The 25,754-nt window shown below is 40.2% G+C and overlaps 1 protein-coding gene across 4 annotated transcripts in view; it reads right to left on the bottom strand.

The window, feature by feature from the left end:
- Positions 1-25,754, bottom strand: part of pcdh15a (protocadherin-related 15a) — a 198,451-nt gene that overhangs the window by 73,446 nt on the left and 99,251 nt on the right. For all 4 annotated transcript variants that reach the window (XM_056396135.1, XM_056396137.1, XM_056396134.1 and 1 more), the window contains 9 exons: positions 21,165-21,273; positions 20,949-21,061; positions 17,470-17,676; positions 15,150-15,284; positions 10,928-11,077; positions 9,135-9,328; positions 7,843-7,975; positions 7,236-7,315; positions 2,582-2,675 (listed from right to left, as the gene is read on the bottom strand). In XM_056396135.1, the coding sequence (XP_056252110.1) occupies positions 2,582-2,675; positions 7,236-7,315; positions 7,843-7,975; positions 9,135-9,328; positions 10,928-11,077; positions 15,150-15,284; positions 17,470-17,676; positions 20,949-21,061; positions 21,165-21,273 (1,215 nt within the window). The remainder of the gene's footprint in view (positions 1-2,581; positions 2,676-7,235; positions 7,316-7,842; positions 7,976-9,134; positions 9,329-10,927; positions 11,078-15,149; positions 15,285-17,469; positions 17,677-20,948; positions 21,062-21,164; positions 21,274-25,754) is intronic.

Genomic DNA, 25,754 nt, shown 5'->3' with positions numbered 1-25,754 from the left:
GAGAATATAAATTTTGAATTGGTCACACAGATTAATTTATTCCATGCTTGAGTTGATGAAAAGTTGAAATTCAACTAGTATCGTGAGGAAATGTTGGTGTGTGCACGTGTAGCTGCAGATTGGCTTGCGCCTTTTGCTTTGCGCCTTTTGTCATGTTTCCATGGTTACCAAAGTTCTGTGCTAATTACACATTTGCATCCCCCGGTGTCTCTATTCTTCTGTTCTTTCCTCTTGTGCTTATTTTGATCCTTCCCACGTTTCCAACCTTCCTGTCAGCACTCCACCTCACCTCCACCCGCCTACAACCCTTTGCCCCTCTCCCTCATTCGACTTCCTGTTGTGACAGCATTTCGTCCAAGCTGTGACATTTAGCCTGCACGAGTCAGCCAGTAATTTACTCTGTGGACAAGATGTTTGGCGCACGCACACACACACACACACACACACACACACACACACACACACACTCTACTCTACAGGTAAAGGGTGTCAGTTTTTACAATCTGTCCATCAATATTAGGACAAAGGGGCACCAGCATGTGGCTGCCTCCTTCTGTGAGGTGAAGCCCCGTCTTACACTCTCTTTATTTATTTGCTCTTTCCTGTAACACTGGTCTTCTTCTGTGGCACACATACAGGAAAACACCGGCAGCATGTACGCTGGGGAAAGTTGCCATGCTTAAAAAAAATTCTGGAGAGGATAAACTCACAACACGCTGGTGGTTGAGAAAAAGTAAGTATACTGCATACAGGTACCTTAAGACCTTGAAACTTGGGGGAGAACCTCTTTGAACAAAGCACCAAGTGTAATTCATTGTTTTCTTCAAGACAAAGCCAAAGTACATGATTGGCCACTTGCCCAGAAACAACATAATATTAACCAACTGAAAAAAGAGCAATGCATGAGCTGTGCACTCTATAAAGATCATACCCATCCTAAGGAGAGGGGGCCTCCTGAGAACATCTGGAAAGCATCTACGCATGTTTCTTCACACAAATAAAGGATAAAACAAAGAATGAATGATAACTAATGATTCATACAAATTTTTGCTTCCCCACACATGCTTCTTATACAGATCCACTCAACCAACACGCACAATCTGTCAACAGATGACACAGAGCTGTAGCTCCAAGTGTTTATGCGTGTGAAGGTGAGAAGGAGGCAATCAACATCACTCCTGTGACGGCTCATCAGCTAATGTTCATTACCTATCAGACACAGCATCTTAAAAAGGAAACCACATTTCACTTCTGCCTGGAACAGAGACAGCTGTAAAGACGGAGCCAACTGAGGTGAAGTCTAATTAAATTAAGACGGTTTATATGATTATCAGCTCTCGGTGGGAGACGGAGCAGCCAGCATTCACTTTCGGTTATAGTGTCTGCTGTTTCTCTAGGCTAAGTTACAAAGACAGCTCTGTAAATGTACAAACTCAAAGAGCCGACATTGTATGGATAGCAGCCCTTTAAAGGATTTTGCATAGTTATTAAAACTCAGCTTGTGAAAATGGTTGTTAGGTCTTCTGTGGCACAAGAGAAGGTTTGTTAAGTCTGAGAAAGCCATTTGTTGCATTGTGGGAAATGTAGGAAATGTATTACAAACTGAATGTTTGGATATCTTGGCCTCTGCTGCTTCAATTATTTTTTTTAAAGAGTCATCAAATTTTATTTAAGTGCAGTTTAAGAATTAAACATTGATCTAAATCTAAAAAGTGCAATACAACACTAGTGCTTCTTTCCAATAGTTTCAATTGTGATTTGAGCTTGCTCTTATTCTTGGGCAAGACCTTTAAAACGACATCACTGTTCAAAATCTGTGAGGCAACAGTGCTTTGATAGCAAACTACAGTAGCTCCTGTGAGATGTAAAACAGGAAACAGGCAAACTTGGTGGATTTTAAATAAATTTAAAATCTCATATAGTTGTAATTGAGCATTTACCACTTGCCAGAAAGAAAGACATTAATATTATCGCTGAGTAGTAATTGCCCATTGCCTTAGTAATTGCAATAACACTTTGAATAAAGGGAAATGACTAATAGACTTACAAACCCTAACGTCACTCCAGATGAACAAATCTGCGCTGTGGATAAAAATAACTAACACTTGCACTATTGTATTCACAGCAGCCATTTTTTTCAACTGCCTTTATCAACCATAAAGAACTCCCACTATGGTTATCAACAGGTAATCAAAATCATAAAATTTCCACATACAGTGGGTCCAAAATCTGAGACCACTTTTCCATTGGACCCTCTGTATATACCAGTACATGGACTTATATGGGCAGCCCTTATTATTCTGGTGTCGCATTGGTTTGGCACACTAAAGTGGCACTGCTGACTCCTAGTGCTACCACAAATCTTATGAATCTGTGAAAAATAGGGTATTAAACTCTGTGAGCTTGAACGCACTATTGGATTTTCCAGGCTAATGAACCACTTGAGTTCAGTGAGCCAAATTTCCGAGCTAATAAGCTTATATGAGAAGATCTTATTTGTGCTTAACGTGTTCAAAATGTTTGAGGATCGACGACCCTGAGGAATCAGGCCAGTAGTTTAATAAAGTGGGTTGTGCCTCACCCCTCCAGGGTTGCCGTCAGAGGCTGTGACAACCAGACGGTACTGATCAGTGGTCTCTTGGTCCAGAGGCTTGCCCAGAAGTAGAAGGCCAATCCTGTAGAGAGAGGGGTCAGAGAATACACAACTTTGTTTAGAATCATTCATGTATTTCTCGTTTGCGTCATATGAAGCAAGAGCATTCATTTAGAGAGAGGTTGGTTCAATACTTTTGAATACTTTATTGCTGATGCAATAGAGGGTGATTGAGAATGCTGCACCTCAGAGTTTATTAAATTCAGGATTAGACAGATCTATAAAACACTGTCGCTGATAGAGGAGGATGAGTTCTGGGCAAAGAGCAGGTGGGGTTTAAATGCTCCCACTCTGTCTTTTTCTCTCTGTAGCCTGACTCCTGCTCCCAAAGCACATGGACTACAGAGAGATTCATGTTGTCTTTCCAGTGACTGCAGCAGACACAGTAACCCCCCCTTGCTCGTTCACATGGTATAATTTGGCACTCTGGTATTCCAAACACAAAGCGTGGATGCATTCCCAAGCAGAACGCTGAATTATCTTTGTTTGCGCACACAGGTGCACAAGACACGTGAGAGCAAGCACACCCACACACACGAACACACACGAACACACACACACACACACACACACACACACACACAGCTTGCACAAAACAGTAGACTGAGTCCCTCCTCACACTCGAGCTCTGCCAAAACCGCAAAACGGAAGGAAAGACGAATGAATCTGAGCGCACCGTTAGATTAATGCCCGTCCCATTTCCCTGGTGTCCCCCCTGCTCCTTCACATTTCTAATTTAAAGCTTCTGTGGCCAAACAGTCCAAGCAGAACCTGACCGCTACTTTCTTCCTGCCTCTCCCGCCAATAACTGTCAAACTGTAGAGCCCCATCTTAAGATCTGAAAGGCAAATTACCGAGACCTCGATTAACATTGTCTATTTCACTGAACCACTTGCTCCAAGATATGGTGAACATATTGCTTTGGATCCAATACACCTGATGGCTGATGGTTCAAGAGGGCTAACACAGCTTTTTAAAAACACCATAAAAATGCAGTGCACCATCCTTCACTGACTGCTGTGCTCACACTTATTTATACATAGTGCTCTTGGTGCTCAATGAAGCTAAAGGTAGAGGAAACTTTGATGTAGATATGATAATGAAGATATACAGTGATAATTGTCATAATTGCAGTGTTAATGATGATGATCTTGAGGGTGATAATGACAAAGATTAGAATGATTAATGCCACTTAACACTGGCCCGGGGAGTTTACCCCCGACTACAGCTCGAGTGCTGAACTACACTTGAGCGGTTAGGTCTGAGAGGTTCACTGATCATGTGTGATAGCGTCCTGCCCACTCTCCCCAGCCACCACAAATGAAAAGATGCTGTCAGACAGACTGATGCTGTCACAGTATCGTCTAGAGTGACAATGCTGCAGGTTACAGGCTATCCATGCCGGTCACACCAACAGTGGATCTCCTATTCTGCTGAAGCTGTGTCTCTATATGGGAACTTGGACTTGATGACCAGGACTTAAGTTCCAGGTGGCATGAATGTTTTACATGAGGTAAACTAGATGAACAAAGAAGACTTGCATCAGTAATTTGAAGATTTCAGACTTTCAGATGTCTGATTTGAGGCTGATCTAGTTCATATATCTGTATTTGAGAGTGATATATTGGCTGTTTTTTATATGGATTCCTTAAATTGGTATTATAAAGAATTCACACAGACACACAAATGTCTCTCTGGTGGACAAATTATGTAATGGAGACACACTATTTCAAACATATCTTAGATATTTCTGTGCTGACATTTCCTACTTATCAGATGACAGATACACCAATACCAATATATCTGAGAAAATGAACTAATCAGCTGACATATTGGCCCAGCTAACATATATTTAGTGGCTCGTCAGGAGGGGCATGCAGTCAATTTCCAGTACTTATATTCTGGATTTATTTTGTTTTATTAATTTTGATACAAACCCACACTGATGATATTCAAAGTAACTGTAATAACACTTGGCATATCTTAACAGATCATCAGTCCCTCAAGACCTGAATTACTTGAGACTCATTTATGATGTGTTACATTTTGATCCTGCTACTGCAGGTTTGTATGTCATTACTGAATGCTCTGTGTATAGCGCCTGGTGCCTGACGGTATCAGCCACTGATTCAATGGTGCGCTCTGCTCACAACCATAATGGTGAGTCAATTTGAAGCAGAAGCATACCTCCCTCAGGGGAACCTGCCCCATTTATAGGGAGTTATGGACCCGAGAGCTCATTATTCATAATAGCTGGATTGAACAAGCCCCATATGTAGCTTGCATCTGAACATGCAGCAATGCAAAAAATCTCTTCACTGAATCACACTGGATTTCTGAAGGGTTGAAAAATGAGAGCGTGAAGTAGGGCTCTGTATATTGCACACTCATCAAACATAGCAGCTAACCATTCTTTGATTCATAGTGTGCTATATCAGCATCTGCTTGAAGTTATTATATTGCTAGGTTGCTGAGAGCTTGTGATGTGATTGTAATATTTCTGCCACACAGACAATGAACCGAAGGAGAATGTGTGTATCTATTTCAGCAAGTTTTCTGTCATATCTGGTTTCAGAGATTACTGTGGCAATGCCAATAATAGCACTCCCTCCGTTAGTTTGATCGTGTCACCATGTTTTTGCTCACCATTACAGCGCCACTATGAAACCATAAAGTAAATATCCCTCTATAAAACAAACAATTTTAACACTGTGGAGCAGATTAAGCGTAAACAAAAGGAAGGGATATAGTGCTGCAACACAGCTTGTCCTTGCATAGCTGGGAGCCTGAGGATGTAGACAAAAGAAGCTTTAATCAATTAGTGAGAAACGTGTCTGGCATGGTCCTGCATTTTCATTCTCCCAATGCCTCTTCTCTTCATATTTGTTTGTTTATTTAAGGGAAGGTAAAAACCACAGACTGCTTTAATATTTTATGCCTTTTCTTTGCTCCCAAGTAGTAATTGAGTGAGGTGGGCTTTTTAAATGCCGATGTTGATTATAAGAGGTGGGACAACATATTTGCATGCCTTTTCCTCTCCAGAAATATTTGCTGTAATATGTCCTGGCTTCTCTCAGATGGCAGAAAAGCTGAGATGAGGCCAGAGCTGGAGAGAAAGAGGAGAGAGGGCGAGAGCAGCACCAAACTCGTGCCATTAAATAAAATTAAATTCAATGTAATTATTTCCATTGAGCTGCCTACCAGCTTCTAGTAGCTCTGACCTAATTGCCCTGGATTGGTAAAAAATCATGTCTCTTACTGTTTTATTTTAGCATACACAGTAGAAAACTAATGGTATTCTGTTGCTTTATGAACAGAGCTCGTCGTTTTCACTTCATCATAGCACCAAGCAATATATTAGTGTGCAAACTAACCAATCACAAACCAATAAACCACTATTCTAAGATAAATTTGCTTATATAATAACAGTTAGTTAATGCATTAAAAAACACTGGACTTGTTACATATATTTGACTAAGCTGCACCAGCTCATCTTTGGCTGTACATAGAAGATGCTTTAAATTTTTCTGGATCCATAGCCTTCATATGTTTGCACTCTATTTACCTAATATTGTTATTTGTCTAGTCCATTATGTTGTTTTACTGCTGTAAACATGCATTGGAGTCTATGACATGCAATGCATGTTTACCTTTCATGGAGGAGGGATGTCATCCATGTCCTCTTCCTGAGGTTTCTTCCCCTTTTGTCCCACTAGAGGATTTTTTGTGGTTGAGATTTTTCTTATTCAAATGGAGGGTTGCATTCTATTACCGATTGTGAATCACTTTCAGGCAAATTTGTGATTTTGGGCTATACAAACATAAAATGTACTTGAGTAGAACATTGGTATCATGGTCACAAACAGCTGAGGCAGCTACTGAGTGTAAATACGTGCCAACAGCCAGCACCACTGCTCATAAACAAAATCATATAATGGCTAATAAATCTCCCAAAACCAATAACTGGCAAGTCAGCAATATTACTACTACTACTACTACTACTACTACTACTACTACTACTACTACTACTCGCTACCATCACAACTGCACATCCCCAATCTTCTCATTCCTTTTTCCCCATCATCATCACTCACTCTGGCAACTCTATATCATCAGAGGGAGGCTAATGATGATACTCAGACCCTGCCCTGGTCTGTCTGACTCTTCTGTGACTATCATTATGAAGGAAAAACCATCTGCACATATTACTACTTTTGGTCTATGCAGCCTTTGCACTTCAAAGAACGACATGGACCACAAAAGCTCATCAAAGGATTTCATAGCTGAGTTGTTTGTGTCTCTCAGATCATACACTCAATAAGATGTGTCACAAACCTGAGCCATACACAAACTCTCAAACTAATCTCAATGGTTGACTATTGTCCTTGCAGAATAGTTTGCCAGGGGCTTGTTATGTTAGTTGGACTGCAATCTAGCAAAGTAGTTTGCATCGGTTCATTTTCCATACCTGCTTATCCTGCTCGTCTTGCACTGAGTGAGACGTGTGGCACACCACATATAGACAGACACATTCACACCAATAAACTATGAGCACCTGTATTTGAACAATGTCTGAACTTACGTTTCAGAGAGGTTGAAGACGTTCTGGGAATCCCCACTAAGAATTCGGTATGTGATGGGATCGTTTTCTCTGTCTGTGGCCTGGGGAAGAAAAAAAGAAAAAAAAAGCAGGAGCTTAAAGGTCATATAGTACCATGAAAGCTGAAGGCTATGAGATATGATAACTAAACAACATGGATGCTTTACTGGAGTGACAGTGAGCAGACTATATGCTGGAGAGGGAACTGTGAGAGCCAAAGAAAGACAAAAGGGGACTCAGAGAGCACAGACCTCCGCCAAAGCCAATGTCAAACAACATAAACCAGACAAAAACTTTTAGTAAATATTTCAGATCTGCCCCTAAATTTAATGGGTTCCTCTCTGGGCAATACCCCATCCCTTCACCAAGTTTGGTTCAAATCAGTTCAGCACTTTTTGCATAATCCTGCTGACAAATAAACAGACACAGGTGAGGTAAAAATGTGTTGATTGTATTTCCTGAAACTGCAACATAATTTAATGATGTGCTAAAAATTTCATCATGTTAAGAAATGCAGCATCATACCAAATGCCTCATTAACTTGCACATGCCTTGTGTGAGAGTGTGCGTTCGTGGGTTAATGACTCACTTGCAGATTGAGCAGAATAGCTCCTATCCTCATGGCCTCACTGACTTCCAAGCTGTACGTGAAGAGGGGGAAGCGTGGGGGGCTCTGGTTGTTGGGTGGTAAAACCTCAATGTACACTGTTGTGATGGAGCTCCTGGCAGAAAGAAAAGCACAGATCAGCCCACTGACAGCATCAGTTTCTCCTTGACAACCTCTTGTGCCGTACTGAAGAACCTTGCCCACAGCATACTGAAAAATGTTCACGATGTATCATCCCATATCAAAGCCCTCTTGTTTGGAGTTTTGATTGCAGAAAAGAAAAAGAAAAAACAGGTTTTAGACATATTTTTTTATAAGTAGGATCTTTATCTGGTTCACAATGGTATCATGGATGTTTTTCTGTCAAGCCATAGTACAAACCTCTCATTTACAATTTGTTCATGAGTGTAAAATCAGCTTGCTTAAAATCAGCCTGCTTGTTCACATTTCTTCACAGCAGAACACATGGAAATGGAACTGACTGCGTTATTTATTCATTCACCGTGTGAGGCATCTGTTGTTCAAGTACTACAAAAAAAGGTACATCTACCAATGTTCTTGAAGATGATCTGATCTGACATGTGAAGCAAAATAACCATTTTGTGTAGTACCCTGTGTCATTATGCCGAGCTGTAGTTTGTCTAGCTAAGTCTGGGTCATTGAATGTGTCTATGCCAGTCTTTGTTTTGCTTGTTGAAACCAAAGTGGTCACCTGTTTCCACCCCCAACTACAATGTATAATACTCTGGTCTGAAATCTGAAATACTTAGCTCTTACACAGAATGAATTTTTTTCTTTTCAATCACGAGATAAAGAGGAGACAATGTATGAAACATCTCATAACAGAATTTGAGTATTAGATGGAAAAAGACCATCTGTTTTTTGACTCACAACAGCTTGTTAGAAATGTTATTTCTCCATAATTCAGCACAGAGAAGACTTTCTGTGTCATTCTGAAGCTAAATTGTGAATCACTATGAGCAAATATTGAATTAAATAAGACTTGTAAAACAACACATGCTGTGTTCTCCAGCCCCCTACAACCAAGTGGAGAAATACGAAATGAATCTAATTCTGAAACATCTTAGAAACAAATTGGCTCCTTATAAAAAAGTAATGCAGTGCATATCACATTAATCACACATTAATCACATTAAAATAATAAACTCTTCATTCTACTAATGTAGAAATCTTTTAATGTCCAAAATAAAATATATATATAAAAAAAAAATCACAAATAAAAAGAGAGAGAGCAGCGCAGGTGGCTACTATACCTTCTCTGGGTCTCTGGTGCGTTGTCAGAGGCCTTGACAGTCAGGGCGTACGATCGCCCCACAGTTAAAGTGACACCAGGTGCCACAGTGATGCGTCCAGTCCGATTACTAATGATGAAATCTCCCTGGGCACCAGCCAGTATCTCATAGGTCACCAGACCATTCAGTCCCTCATCAGCATCTACTGCTGTTAACTGGGAGAAAGAAACAGATCCATTTTATACAAAGCTTTTTACAAAAGCATTTATACAAAATACACAGCTTCCAGCAACATGATCACTAAACCAGTCAAGCAGTAAATATATCTTAGTAGGAGGTTGTGACTGACTTCAGTCAACTTGCCAACCTTGAATCCATTTTGGTGTCCTATTATCATCTAATGGATACGTGACCTTTGTTTCATGTATGGTCAGGATGAAATGGTTGGCATTTAGCTGAAAGTATATATACTACTGAGGCTGTAACCTGTCTGACTTTTTCTGCTGGCTGCAATTTTTTCCCTCCTAGTGATTGCAGTTTGGTGACCTTAATGATCAATAAAGTTTGGACTGGATGGAATTAATTCCATGCTACCTTTCATATTAGATGGATTACGATGTTGTGGAAAGACAGCTGTGTGACAGTTTTTTTTTTTTGAAGATAAAAAAAAAGGCATAATATATAAATTTATCTTTTCTTGGTTGCTCTGTTACAAAAATGAATTAACCAACCACTGTTTCCTTCAAGCCAATTAATTTAGGGCATCCTGCTGCTTGTAATTATGAGCCCTTGTGGTGTAGTTGGCTTAATATGCTTTAGGCCTTCAAACTTTAATCCAAGCTACCCAGACCTCCTTTTTCATGCTCCTGACGTTGAAGTAAAAGCTGTAGCATCAAATAAGCAGCAGCATCCTTAGGGAGCCTGCAGCTCTCATAAACGGCTTAGAAAAATCGGTTAAGCGGTCATACCAGACACTCTGTGACCCCTGGCCTCATTTCAGGGAGGGTGAAACGGCTGGTTTTTAAGACAGATTAAACTTGACCTTTAGAGTCTGACATTTTTTGGAGAGGCTGTGCTGAGAGGACAGATCAACTGAAAGATGAAAAGATCATATTTCGACTATCAAATGAGAGACAATGAAATGATGGAACTCCACGCACTAAAAAATACATCAGAATGGGATTATGGATTTACATTTTGAAGACTGTGTGTGCGTGTAAATGTACATGTGCATATCCTTACACATGTCCTGTATTTGTGCTTTGGTGCTTGCTTTAGTTTGCATTAGCATGTGTGCTTGCATGACAGAAAAAAGAAAAGGAAGTCCCGACCTTTTAAACCAGTACACTAATGAAATCAAAACCAGCAATGTTCCTAATCAATAAAAATAACCAAAACAGACTGAAATAGGAAAAAAATACTATTTTTAAACATCCCAATCTTCTTAATGCAATGGGAAAGATTGATAAATGGTCATCATTAATGTCTAGCACAATGAATTAGCTGCAGTCCTGATAGCGGCGGATCTACTGGGTAAAAGGTTCCTCAGGCCTGTGCACTGAAGACAGAGATAAAAACATTCTCACTGACTCGTCTGTCATGACTGCAGATGAGATGACGGGAACTGTTCCAGGGGTTTGCCTGTCAACACAATGCTCTGGATTGTTGTGGTTATTTGCTTTCAGCATGAAAGAACGTGTGTGTGTGAAAGATTCTGTGTGATGGCGACAAACACGGAGGCGTAAAGCAGTGTGCCAAAGCAAGGGACCAAAAGCGAAGAAGGAAGTCGAGAGAACGATTGCTGGATTGATTACCTGTAGCACCGTCTCCCCCGGCTGCATGTCTGTAAAGACTTCCACACTGTAGGAGACCTCGGCAAACGTGGGTGTATTGTCATTGGCATCAAGGACCAGTATGTTGACAGTTACTGGGCTGCTCTTCTGGACGCCATCTGATGCCACCATCTGTAAACACACAAAAGTGAAATACGTACTGCAGACAAGTTTACAAAGTCCGTTTGTTGAAATAAATCACAGAGAACTGATTTTTTTTTTTTAAATTCAAGCTTATGCTTTCAGGATTTTTGTTTTGTTTTGATAAGAGAACATGTCAAACGTCAACATGTTTCTCCCACCACAATAAAGTCACTAACACTTGCATATGTTCATTTTTCATTCCCAAAAGCCTTTAAAGAGATAAGAAGAGAGAGCTTGTATAAAGCTCGCCTAAAGGACAGTTTGCAAACGGAGCAAACTGCATGTTTATTTGTCACTGGCAGCTCTGATCTCCAGTACTTGGCAAGGGAGAAAGAAAATGGACTAAGCAAAACAACAAATGAAGTGTACGGAGAGGAGATCTAAACAACTACTGTGGCAGCAGCAAGAAATACACGTTTCTGTGGGGGAAATTGCTTTTTCCAAAAAAATTTGCATTCAGCACTGAAATGGAAATGACATCTTTCTGGTTGTACTGTATCAGGAGGTTGCCTTTAGTAGCAGGCAAACATTCACAGCAAAAGGAACCCAGAAACACAAGATAACATATACGACAGCACCTATTTTCTCTCCCATCAAACAGTGTGTCTGTTCTCCATCCAGCCCTAGGACAGAGACACCAAGCAATTTTTGGGAGCCAAGGGTGAAAGCAGATTTGGATTTACTGAGTCATCACTACTGTAGGCATAAGCAATCCACACTTATACTCATGTGCAGGTACTGACATATGTCTGAATGACATATGTAAACAATGTCATGCCTGCCTCCTCACCCCTCTCTTCCTACTCTCTCTCACCCACCAACAGTAGGAACCGAAAAAAAACATACACACGATAATCTTTCAAGGCTGATATTTATCTAAATTGGATCCGGGTGCTCTCTCTCCTTCCAGTCCAGGGTATGCAGAGTAATTATAAAATTAATTTGATGCAAGTGTTTATCAAAAGACAAGATTTCTCTCAATCTTTGAAATAACATTATCTCCATGAAAGCAAACGCACAACCTTCAAAGCCTCTTTGCAGTTATCTAGTAAACATAATGTTAACAAGCTTTTAAGCATGAAATTCAAAGCATTCACTTGTAGCGTCTGATAATATAGTCAATTAAGATGTCATGTTTAGTCTTGCAGATCAGTTCGACCTGTTTCAGCTTTAGAGTTGAGGGAAAACATCTGACTCACGTATTGAACTGATTGTATTGACTCGTGTATTGAACTAGTCGTATGTGAGATTTGGAAACAATTGCAGACATTGAAATGTCATTGCAAGACTTTGTATGCAAAGTGGGTAGTGGGTCACTGGTGTCTTTGACTTTTATTGATCAGGTTCATTCATATTAAATTAAACAGGCTGCGTAGTGAAAACAGCACGTCAGCAGAGCAGCAGCAGCTTCGGTCCTCGGTCAGTGTGTACACAGGATGTGTTCAGGCACAGAACTAGTTGCATTTTGGCAGTGCTCAGAAAACAACTGAAAATCACTTTGGTTACACATGTAATACACAAGCAAAAAGATTTGAAATTACTCAGATGAAGCATGAGAGAAAACTGGAGCTGCTGCACATTTTGTGAGGGCAGCTGTGATGATCAAAGTAAAAGTTACTTCTGTCAGATGAGTGTCAGATGAAACTGAAAATGTGGCTAATATAGAGCCTGATAGCTCATGTTAATAGCTTGTGTAACATGTACTAAAGAAACGATTAATGAATCTAGTGTAAGAGGTGAGGTCAAACGCATGTGTGTGGAGAGGTTTGGTCATTATAAATCATCTGACTCAGAGGCTATCTTTAAAGCATTTAATGTAAAGTAGGTCTCCACAGCTAAAATATTCACCAGGCAATAAACATCATCTCTTTAAACAGTGATGTGGGGGATGTTTCAGAGAGATAGACAGGACAATGCTGCTGATGATCCAGAATTGGAACTTCTCCTTTATATCTGAAAGTGAATGCAGCAACCAGTTTAAAGAGCTGAGGGAGCCATGGAAATCTAAAAATGCACTTTATTGAACAGTCACCACTGTAAAGCAGAGGCACCTTGTCAGCTTTCACTATAGTGTGTAGTCAGAATGGATCCTGAGCTTGAAAGCTTCTTGAGCACTTACACAGAAGCCATAGAACCAGCGTTCGAGTTCCTCATGCCCCGATCCACAGAGAAAACTACACTAGATAAACTTTGCATGCACAGCATGAAAAGGGTCAATTCTGTACAAATGCAATAAGCACATCAAATCTTCACAAATGTATGAAGCTAATGAGCAAAGCACCTCTCTAGCATTAAATCAGAACCTACAGTGAACCGAATTATTCCTGTTCAGAAGCTGCTGTGCTCTCCAGAGAACCATTCCCACAGAGCTCACTGTTGATTTGCTGATGCGCTCTAATCCAAAGGAATCCCCCTCGATCGAAAGAGATGCTTTATTTCCCCAGAAGCTGCCATCCCACTGAGCAAGTTACAAGGAAACAAGTTACTTTGGTGAACCAGGCTGTTGACGTCAATGTAACAGCAGTAAAACAGAAACCTGAACACTGAAAACACCAAACATACAGTAGAAAGTTTAATAAAACTGAAAATCATAAACATTAAGAGTAACCCACTTCAGAATCCTAATGGGACATGAAAGTAGCTGAGGAGTTCAGAGAGACTGTACAGATTATATACTACATGTACTACTTTTAAAAGGAACGGTTCAACATTTTAGGAAATACGTTTATTCACTTTCTTGCCGAGAGCTACCGTAGCTTCAAAGGTGCTGGTATGTGGGTTTTGTTACTTTTGGACTGAGCCAGGCAAGCTGTTCCCCGTTTTCCTATATTTACACTACACTAAGATAAGCTAAGGGGCTGCTGGCTATAGCTTCATATTCATTGATAGATATGAGAGTGGCAACAATATTTTCATCTAACGCAAGAACGCAAGTAAGGGCATTTCCTTAAAATGCAAAACTATTCCTTTGAAATTGCTAAAATATACAGTAGGCTATTGTCTTATAATGTCAAATCCCAAGCCAAACAATTAGATATACAGTAATCACATTCATAATTTTGTCTTGATTGGCCATTTTGAAAGCTTTGTACTATTGTTTCAGTGTAAATGATTATTTATATGAGATATGATTGTGTATGTACGAAAGCTCAAGCCTCTACAACCTCAGAACCACAGGCAAATAGATATAACAAAAGAAAATTATAAGCAACTCTTGAATGTCAGAGTGCATACCTCTGCCAAGGCTAAACATTTCTTCCACCAGATCTGGATCATTATCTAGGTGTGCACCAAATTGTACAAACTCATAGATCTCAAGATCCAAACATTATTTCTTGAGAAATTGAAAAAATGTCTAAAAAATCCCCTCTCTCACAATGTTAAGGAGAGTAGTACAAAATTACTGGATCTGCCCTTTTAACCAGACTGGCACCGAAATTCTTCCCTGGTCTGTGCCCCATCCCTCCACCAAGTTTGGTACAAATCGTTTCAGTACTTTTTTGCATAATCCTGCTGACAACAAACAAACATGCATGAAAACATAACCTCCTCGTCGAGGTTATAAAGACACATGCTGCAAATACAGAGGACATAAGCAAATAGAGAAACGCTACACAACACCAGAACTAAGCCACAACATGATGCAGGTTTCCACATATTAAAAACTGCTAATGATTAAAAACAGGCGTATGCCAGACATAAAGCCAGTATCTTTGGTTAATATCAGAATTACACAATCAGAATGTTAAGACTAAAATAAAGGCAAAAGTCTTGTATATTTTTCAACTAAACATACAAAACTATAGAGGTCTGATGTGCCTCTGATTCACCTTTGGAAACAGATTTGTAAATCCAAGTGAACAGACTGTTGTACTTCACTGCTGTCTGACCACTGATAAAGGTCATATTGTTCTGGAAGTGTCAGGTCAGCTTTTCGTCTGCAATTGCCTCTTGGTATAGAGTTAACCTGTGACTTCTATTAATATACGCAAAACGGGAGATGTAGGTCACAGGGCTTTAATACTGTCTTGCAAATAGCTGCACCTAGTCTGAGGCCTACCGTCAATGTATAGGCCATCTGCTTCTCCCGGTCCACAGGTTTGAGGAGCCTCAGGTAGCGGATTATCCCAGTTGGGGTCAAGCTGAAGATTGTGGTGTAGTCATTCAGGGTAATCTTCACCATTGGGTCTTTCGTCTTCCAACAGAAAGATATACAAAAAAAAAGAAGAAAAAAAAAAAAAGAAACATGTTACCATGACGACATGAGTGTTTCATCATTTTCTAACTAAGGCCGCAGCTGTGGGGCTGAGAAAACCTATCAAACAGTACATTTTGATCTGCCAAAGAGTTGAAAAAGTAATCTGTTGGCAGGTCTCACTTCTGTCTTCAGAGAACAATGGAGAAGGAGCTGAAGATGGAACCAGAAATCATTAAAGAAAGATAGAAGGGAAATGGCTTCATCTGAAACAGCCATAGACTCATTATTATTCTCGTTCCTTTTTAGCGACAAATAGTGTGCGCATTTATCAGTTGTTCAAAAAAATATCGATTTTACGGCTATTGATTATGGTACCCAGATGCTAAGCAAGCTTGAAAACATTTTTAAAAATAGCCATTCAGACATTTTCAAAAGATGTATCATCACTGCTGTTAGACTGTGTTAACAAATAAACCTGGAGGCCACTGTGGTTCATTGCTGCAAGTCTGCTTCGATTCACGTCCATCAATGAGTCCTCTTAAGAGAGTTTGGTAAACATCAGGACTGAGTGGCTTATTGATTTTGTTATCTCTGTTTCCACTCCACTTTGATTTGTTAATCTTCTCCAAAGACTGAGTAACGGGATATTTTGAAAGATAAACTAAAGGTATTGGTCATTCGTTTCGGCCTGCGTGGATGACTGTGTGTTTTTCTCTAATTTAAATATGACTCTGTCAGTGCTGTTTGGTTATGGAATATAAAACGTTTTAAACTCTGCAGTGGGTGAACACTGACAAACATGAACCCAAACAATCACAGTTTGTTAATTGTGTCAAACAAATGTGTCAACCCCCCCCCCCTCATTCAACTATACACACAAGAGTCAAGTCATAAAATAACAAATCCTTTTGAAAGAGTAAAGTTGGCATTCAAAGAGAATAATTGCATAAGTTTTGTCTTACGCAACTGAGGAAACCACAGCAAACACATTCATCTGCATATAAAGAAGGAGAACACAGCACAGCAAAACACTCCAAACACACACTCCCATTAGGATACAAAATCAGCGCATCAGTTAGATTAATCTATGTACAGACCCGTCAATACCGGAGAACTGCTTAGTATTTAATTCACTGTTTAAAAAAATGTAAACACATAACATATAATTTCCGCAGTTGTGAACACACTGGAGTGCTCACATTTCTTCTCCAAAACAGTGTAACAAAGCTGATAATTCTATATTGAGGATATCTCCAGCAGTGATGAGTGCGCTCAGTTTCTTTTTACTTTTCACAGCGTGATGCATGCATTCAGAGTAGGGATGTCCCGAGTCAATTAGCAGAATAGGGATCAAGCTGATAAAACCTATCCACTTCTGACTGTTTGTTTAATCTAACTTATTATGCTACATGTATGGCAGCAAAGCCACATCAACATTACAATATACCACTTTCTAATGTGCAGCACAGTGGGAAGAACAGTGGACATTAGTCTTAATTAATGGTATCCACATTGACAGCTTGCAACAGTGGGCAAAGCCAGTGCTTTTCAAGTACACCAAACAAACAAAATAAAACAAATGCCTCAACTCCACATTGACCCTTCTCTCTCAAAGATATTATACAAAACACTTCAGGACACTAAACCAAATATTGAAAGAAACCAGTTAAAGCTATAACGCAGATTTAATGCAGAGCTATTAAGCCATCAAATCCCTAAATTGAACCATTTACTGATATAAATGTAGGCCTACTTTAAGCTCTGTGCACAGAGCAGCTGTATTATGCAGAAAAACATAAATGTCAAATTAAACCTGTTATCAGCAGATATTCAAGATAAAAAAACAAAACATTTCTCTGAGATAAGAGCAAGGAACTTGATCTGGACATCCCTATAGTACACTGTGTGTGTGTGTGTGTGTGTGTGTCACTGCATCTGAAAACAACCCCTTTACCTACAGGTGTATCACCAGGATCCAGCTACAACAAGGAAAAAGATACAGCAGGAAAACAACTCATGAACACGTTCGTTTCTGTGAGCACACAACATCAACACATGAATAAATGTGGATCTTTAATCAATATCTAATCAATGCACTACAAGTGTTTTGTGTTTTTATGCACATATGCCTGAAGTGTAGGCAACAGTGAGCATAGGATGACAATGGCTCTCCTCTCTTTACCTCTTCAATGTCATTGTCCAGAGCTATGATTCCCAGGGGGGCAGTGAGGTTGGCACTGGCTGAGATAGTCGTACCCACAGGGGAGGACTCACTCACGTAGCCCTGATAGGTCTCAAACTGGAAATACGGTGCCTGGTTGTTCTCATCCAGGATTTCGATAATGAGGTCAGCATAGGATGGGAGGGGGTGACCATTGTCCTGTTCAGCCTGAAAAAGAGGGCAAGAGAGAGGAAGTCATAGTCAGTCTTTCTACATTTATCATGTAAAACTGAAACCCAGTCTGTTGGAAATGTATTAAGAAGTGCTAATAATGAGTTGTATGATGAGAGCTATACACTCAGAGCTATGGCACCCCAACTCCTGTGCAGGCACAGGGACAGAAAGGCGTAATATCTCTGAGTGTCATTTCAATTACAAAAAAGCTACATTGACTAAATTCAATCAGGGGTCCACTTAGGATTAGGCCTTAGTAATTACCAGGGCACTTAACGCAAATACCCTCATTTGTAGGAGAGGGACAGTAATTAGCGGCTTTTGCTACTCCGTCAAATGGTTGACCAATGACTGAAGGAGGCTCAACGGAAATTTTACTAGTACAGTCAATGCCAAAATTAAACACTTAACCAGTAAGGGAGTGCACTAGAACTTCCTTCCAGTTTGGTCCGTCTCCACTGTTGATTGTGCAAACTCAACTGAACTGATTTCGTTGTGTTCCTGTACAGCGCCTCTATTTTGCCTAAAAGCTTGTGTGGAACTTATGTGATAAAAACCCCCGCTGCCACCTCTTCGTCTCTTCTGCATGTTAATATCCTTCTCCAAAAACAGACATGCAGCAGCAAGCCATGGAAAAAAGACTCTGTAACCTCGCAAGACGGCAAAAGTCAACAATATGGGATCAACAGTAAAGTAAAAACTGTTGAATCAGGTAATGGTCAAGTCTTGGGAAAACCAGCAATATTCTCCAAAAATCCCCTCCCTGCTACATGAATCAATAGACTGTTAATCTATAAAATATTACAAAATACTAGAAGATGCAGTATAACTGGACATAATAAATGTTACAACACAGCTTGCACATAAATCCCAGGATTTTTTCACTCTCGGAAAAAATGCATGACTGAAATATTGACTCACCTGCATCCAAAATCTCTTCATATTTGTGTCACGTACAGTGGAGCACATACCAAACTGTACCGAACGTAAACATTCCTTCCCCTTCATTTTCCAGCACAGTTGGTGGGTGACAAGACTGCTCAGGTAACACAGTGCATTACCACAAATCAAAATGTGTGTTGTCTCGGCTATTCGAACAGTACGAAAAAAAGAAGAAGAAAAAAAAAAAAAAAAAACGAACAAAAAAAAAAGAAGGCTATACTTTCACCCAAGTTACGTCTGACTACCACAGCGCAGTGAGACCAAATCAGATGGATGTGGTGTGGTCAGGCTGTCACTGCAATCTTTCCCCTCCTAAGCATATATGTCACTATTGCCTCCCACACAGGGATGCTTCAGAAACATTAAGGCTTTGAAAATACAGATGGAGAGGGGGAGTGAGGTGACATCACTTTAAGCCATGACCTGGAACTAATTCTGCACATTAGCTCGATTTCACTGGGCTTGTGTTGCAGAATACCGATTGTAACAGAGGAATATAGTTCTACTGCTGAATATTAAAGTGCAGGGGGCAGGAAACTCAGTAATTTCTTGTTTATTGTCTTGTGTGTATACCCTACAATTGCAGACCCCTGCTATGCACTTTTGGAACATCCAGCTGTGTTTCACTCCAGTCGAGGTTCGTACCTATTTTTATTGCCATCACAATGTTATGCCACACTATCTTTCCCAAACATCTTCTACCGTTTTCCTTTATCTGTGTGATAATAAGGAACACCCACACTGCACTGACCCACACATGCAATCTGCTCACTTAAACACCCGAGGGAAAAGTGCTGTCATTGACAGACAAAGTGTGCCTCGATGTTCTCTCTTTTTCTCGACATTCACACAAAAATATTTGTCTGAGAGAGAAAAGACGGGGGGTGGGATTACAGTGTTCCCTGGTGATTTAGCTCTATAGCGGTCTCCCTATTTCTGGGAGGCAGTGCTAAATGACCTGCACCCCACTGCCACAACACACAGGCCTGCAGGAGATTCACTGCTACCAAAAGTCACTGTTTATCACTCAGTCTTGATTCTCCTGTTGTGACTCCATCATCCTTAAAGTGTCATACTGCATCTCTTCGCCCTCTTTTTTCTATTTAACCCGACTCTCTCCACTTCCATCTGCCTTTGTCACTTGTCTTCATTTCATCCTAGTCATCTCTGTGGTTATGGCTCCATCAGGATCAGTGATGGCTTTTGAAGAACAACCGATGTGTTTTCTAAAATATGGTAGAGATTAGCTTCATATCTCCTAAAGCATTAGCTATGTAGACCACATACTGCGCTGCATCCGAGCACTCTCAAGGTACCGAAGTCTAATTCTCACTTTCCTCTTCCTCTGAGTCCCAGAGCAATGGGTCCTCCGCCTCTCTATGAATCAGGTAGATAAGGCTCCTGCCATCCTCCACACACATCTCACTATTTATCTTGGTCTTTTCCTGCTCCCCCTTTGAACTGTCTCCCTTCCTCTAGCTATGCACAATCCTCTCCAAGACATGCAAAATGCCTCTCATATGATCAATCTCCCCTTCCTCTTGTGGAAATCAGCTCTTCCTCTCATCTCTTTGCTCCCCAGCTATCCTGGTAAACAGCAGGTTACACAGCGCTCAGAGGTGTCTAGAGGTTAGTGACGGGTGGATGGAAAGTTCATCTGGACTGCTGCTCTGCACCAGCAGCACCGAGGCAATACCTGACTCTGCCCTAAATTAGGATTCATGACAGCGCAGCAGCCTATCCTCCATAAATCATAATATCTTTTTCACCCCCATCTCCAAAGCAGCTACAGATAAGGTTAATGGTCTTCAGGACTGAGGTTATCTACGTGAAGCAGGTAAGGGTGCATGCTAAAGTTATCCAGATATGAGTTAAACTTGATGTGGCACAAGCACATTAAAAATATGAGGACTGAATTGAGGTGTTTAATGAAACAGCCTTGTTTGCTTAATGTGGGGGCAGAAGAGCAATCAATATTCTACCTTGGGCTGAACTCTGGTAAAGATAATCAGTCTCCATCTCATTCAGGAGATGTAATTTATGCATGTTTTGTTTCATCAGTCTTGCAGGACTATGCGCATCTGTGAGTTAACAACACTGACAGATTTTCATTTTATTTCGCTGTAATTCTTTACAGCAGTCTCTTATTTTGTTCGGCTGACTTATGACCTTGCATTACACTGAACTGAATGGCTTTTTGTAGTGGCTCTAGGTTCAATTAAATGTCCCACAGGAAATCTTGCCATCAATATATGCGACTATAAAACAAGCGCTGATTCAACAATTAAGGTGCAAGTGAGTCAAACTGATTTTTTTTCGTTTACCTTGATGATGAGTGTGAACCTTTGATACAAGTCCCTGCTGATAGGCTGAAGAACGCGCAGCTCTGCAGTGGTTCTGTTCAGGGAGAAATACTCCGGATATGTGACTGGATGACCTGCAGTAAGGAATAAGAATAGTCACAGTCAAAATATCACATACCAACTGATCCAAATTACATTAAATGTGTAAAATCAGTGAAGATAACGTGAAGAACCTACCAACCAGGATGTAGTAAAGAATGCCAGGTCTGTCTGACGGGGGCTGTATGTTTCTGTCCATGTCCACTGCCCGGATCGGAGGAGTCACATTCAGTGGATTCAGTTTGCTCTGCAACAGGAGGTGGGGGAGTCAATCAACAACACAGCAAGACAAGCCGATGCGACTCCTTTTTTTCTTCTGTTGACTGTGTAGCTGTAGCCTATAGTTGTGCAGATACTGTCTCTTTGAGAGCATCATTATGCAGAAACAAGAATGACAGTTTCTTATGAAACTGAAAATTCATCTTGAGAAGGATATCATCTGCCGGTCACGGAGGCCAGGCTGGTTGTTGGGCTGCAAGGGCCAGTGACAGGTCAGTAAACACAATAATTCTACAAATAGATAGAAGTAGTAGGTTAGGTTTTTTAAAATAAACTCTGACAATTTTGGAATACATTTAGGATTTTTATTCATTCTCTGTGGCCGTCATCTCCCTTATGTTGGCATCTTTATCACTGTTGAAACACTGAGGCAGCCAGCAGTGGGCTGTTGCTGACTTGTTTTACATGAATAACAGTTTTAAAAAAAAGTGTGGCTGAAAAGCTCAAAGAAAAGAAGGAAAAATACAGAAAAATACAAATGCTTCAAATAGTTGTGCATCTAGCAGCAGCAGTAATTCTGCAGAGCAGCAGAGTGAGTTATGATGTACAACAGGAAATCTTATCTACCTCCTTTTGCTGTGAAGTATGTAAATAAAAGGCCAACTAAACTTAATCATAAGATAATGTCTTATCTGTTGAACCAGTTGGCTGGAATAGCTCACAAAAGTCCAGGTCTATGAATGCCAGTGGTGGAGGAAGCATTTAGATCCTTTACTTAAGTAAAAGTAGTAATACCACACTGTAAAAATACCCATTACAAGTAAAAGTCATGCATTGAAAATGATTAAATAAAAGTATGTATAAAAAGGGGAATTTGTATTTAAAGAATTTTACAAAAGTATTTAATGCAGAAAATGTGAGTGTTATACTATTATACATTAAATAATTTCATCATGCATGAAGTGTAAAGATCATTTTAATGCTGTATTTGATTAAGATGGAGCCAATTTGTCACCACATACAACCGCAACAAAGGAATATTTTCATTATGAATTCAACTCCTGATTATTTTCTTGATTGACTGATTGTTTGGTTTGCAAAATTTCATCAACTAGTGAGAAACATCCATCCCAATTACCCAGAGCCCAAAGTGACACTTTGATGTTTGTTTTGTCCAACCACTAGTCTCAACTTGAAAATGATTAAAAAATAATTAAAATTACTTATTTTAATTTCAAAGGAAAGGCAGCAAAGCAAATCCCTACATTTGAGCTGTAACCATGAAAGGTTTGGCATTTTTATATGAAAAAAGTGACTTTTCATATGTTTTGTATGCAAAGTAACTAACATGACACGTGTTTACTTGACGAAATTAAGTGCTCTCAATAAAGAAGAAGCTGCTCTGTGGTAAACCAGCAGATCTGAATCAAACATGAATCTTAGAGATATTAGACAGTTAGAATCATTTTAAGTTAAGTGCTTATGTCACGTCACAGTGTGTTTGTAAGCATAAATGTTTCTGGTAATGTGACAGTGGGCTAAAACTAGGAAATGGGTGAGGGGACTTATGTCCTGCTTGTACTTGTTTAGCACATAAAAGTTATCCTTGTGCATAGAATATCAACATATGACTAATAATTTAGCATCACGACAAAGTGTGCGACTTCAGCTTCCCCTGTACTCCGTACGGATACACACACACACACACACACACACACACACACACACACACAGGTCCCTGAACACAGTATATGTCAATGTGATCATTAAGTGGCACTTGTGATCCAAAACGAGTTTGTTAGCTATGTTTTTCTCATGCTGCTTACACAATGGTCTATATATGTGTCCTGCCTTGTGGCTTTGTTTAATTAGGCGAAGAGTTGATTCATTTGCACTAATTGACAGCTAATTAAAGGAGTGAGGGAACATCCAATTGACGTTCCTCCGAGCTGTGAGGTCTTGACTGCAGGGGATGTTAGAGAGAGAGAATTATGAAATATTGAGTCTTGTGAGTACCACCTGCCATTAGAAGTGACCTTAAACATATGGACCTGTGTGTGTGTGAGTGTGTGTGCGTGCGCGCCAGGCACAGAGTGGCACAGGAAGATTCCCGGTGGGCCGGGCTGGTTGCTGAGCTGCAAGCGCCGTTGACAGTCAGTGAACACAATTATTCTATGAATAGATCATGTAGGCTGTGGGGTTAGGTTTTTCAAATCAACTCTGACAACTACTGTGGGTATGTTTATGACTTTTATTCAAAATAATAATAATAATAATAGGGAGGGGGGGGGGGGGGGGGGGCAAGATCATTAGCACTGTGTGTGGTGATCAGCCAAGTGAAGCAGGCCCACTGTGGTTCTGTATAGCTGTCATCTCTCTCACTGCCTCCCCAGCTAACTACGTTCAGTAGAGGTACTATCTAACCCATTGGGGTATATTCAAAAAAGGCTGCCAAGCATTAAATACGAAGACTTCTAAAACTACAGATACATTTCGGACCTCCCTTCAATTGCCAAAAATTCCTGATGTAGGCCAGTGCCATAGCAATCATAGTCCACAGCCCACTGGCCATTTATTAGGGTATCAAATTAATATACCAGAGCTATGAGATTGATCAAGGATGGTTTGTTTGTGTGACTGTAGGCTACTTTACTTGCTCATGCATACTCAGGCATCATCAGCGCTAATTACCCAGCCAGCTCTTCCTCTACACTTTTGCGCCAACATATGGCTAAGTGGGAATATGTCTAGCACATCACAGTTAAAGATACTTCTCCTCATGCAAAATGCCTCCATATGGTTGATACAGTATGTGTGAGTATGCTAAGAGGCCTGTGCCGAACTTCCTTAGCACAGACAGGCACATGGCTAACAGCTCTCTGGCAGGAAGAATCCCTCCCTGAAGGGGTATATTTATATCCCTCAGCTCTGGAGTAATCCTTACACCCCTCCCCAACCAGCCCTCTCGCTTTTACAATGTCTGGAGGTGCGCTAAATCAAATCCCCCTAGCTCTGCACAATGATGATTAGCTATAATACCCTCCTCCAGCAGTCATTATCCAGGGGACTCCAGAGCCCACATTATATCCCCCCAGGGTAAAAAAATAAATACAGATCAACTTAATAATGCCTGTCTCGCCATTGTGATTAATTACAATACACTCATCAATTATGAGAAGACAAATCTCCCTGTGGACAGATGTTAGCATAATGGTTACACTGCAGAATGGAGAAAAATCAGAGACCAACAAAAACTGACTGAAAATTGGAAAGCTAATGTAGGCCGGTCCCAAAAAAAGCACTTAAGAAATGATAATGTGCACTGTTTAAGGAAAGTAAAAGGAACAGAATAGGAGGTAAATGTTATGAAACAGACTCACTTATGCTTAAACAGTAGCAGTATTTTGGAAAAACTAAAAAGTATAATAAGCAGACATTCTGTTGAGAGTAATGTAATCATGTACAGATACAGTAAAAGGTAAATGTAACTTCACTGTAACATCAGGGAAAAAGCAGCAAGACAGAGAAAGAGGCCAACATTTCCTCACACTGTAGAAAAAGGATTGGTTTTTTAGCCGTTGCTGCCAAGTCCTCAATACTTATCAGTCATAAATTATACATCACATGGGCAAATTCTGAATATAAAGTCCCCCCCCCACACACACACACACACACACCTCACCTCACCTCACCTCACCTACAAGTACCTGTACTGAACATCGATATACATTTTTTGTTACTCCCTCTTTCTCTATGGGTCTCTGTCTATAATTTTTGATTTTCTCAACCAATCTATATAGCTCCCCATGTGTCTTTATAGGAGGCTATTGTGTTATTTAGTCTCTGTGTGCAGTTTAATTAAATTCAGTTCTACTCCCATGTTCAAATACCCCAGTGCACTTAACCCATACTTTAATGCAGTCTTATTTCAATACTACTTCAAAGCAGTATTCTCAGCTAGGCATATCCCATAATTTTATCAGGCTGAAGTTGGTGCCGGTAATGAAACTATAAGTTGGTTTGCAAACCTTTAACAAATAACAAAAACCATCTCGGTATGTATCAGCAGAAAAACTCAAATGCTCTGACAACACAGTAATTCTTTCAAATTCAACACATTCGCCTCCTTAAATTGAGAGCATGAAAATAATTATACTGGTAACTCCACAAAATATAAAATTTTTAGTCTTCCAAAAGCTAAAATGCAGTCAAGCACGTTCATACTTTTGGGTAATTTAGAGTTTCTTATTTACACCTCTTGTGAGTCGGTGGACTGCAGGAGGGAACTGGAACACTCATGAGACCCAAGTGACGACGGGGAAAATATGCAAACACAGATGTGAACTGCGCTGACTCCAGTGCAAACCAATCAAAAATCCAATCAAATTCAATCCACTTCAACACAGGTTAATCCAATCCAGTCTAGTTTAGACTAGACTAACCCAAGCCCTCATCAGCAGTCTTGACTGCAGAACCACCAACCAAGTACATGTTGAGTTGAGACTGCTG

The sequence above is a fragment of the Seriola aureovittata genome, chromosome 14, assembly GCF_021018895.1.
Source record: "Seriola aureovittata isolate HTS-2021-v1 ecotype China chromosome 14, ASM2101889v1, whole genome shotgun sequence".
NCBI classification, from domain to species: Eukaryota; Metazoa; Chordata; class Actinopteri; order Carangiformes; family Carangidae; genus Seriola; species Seriola aureovittata.
Note: the sequence above shows the minus strand (reverse complement) of the source record. Positions and strands in the feature narration are given on the sequence as shown.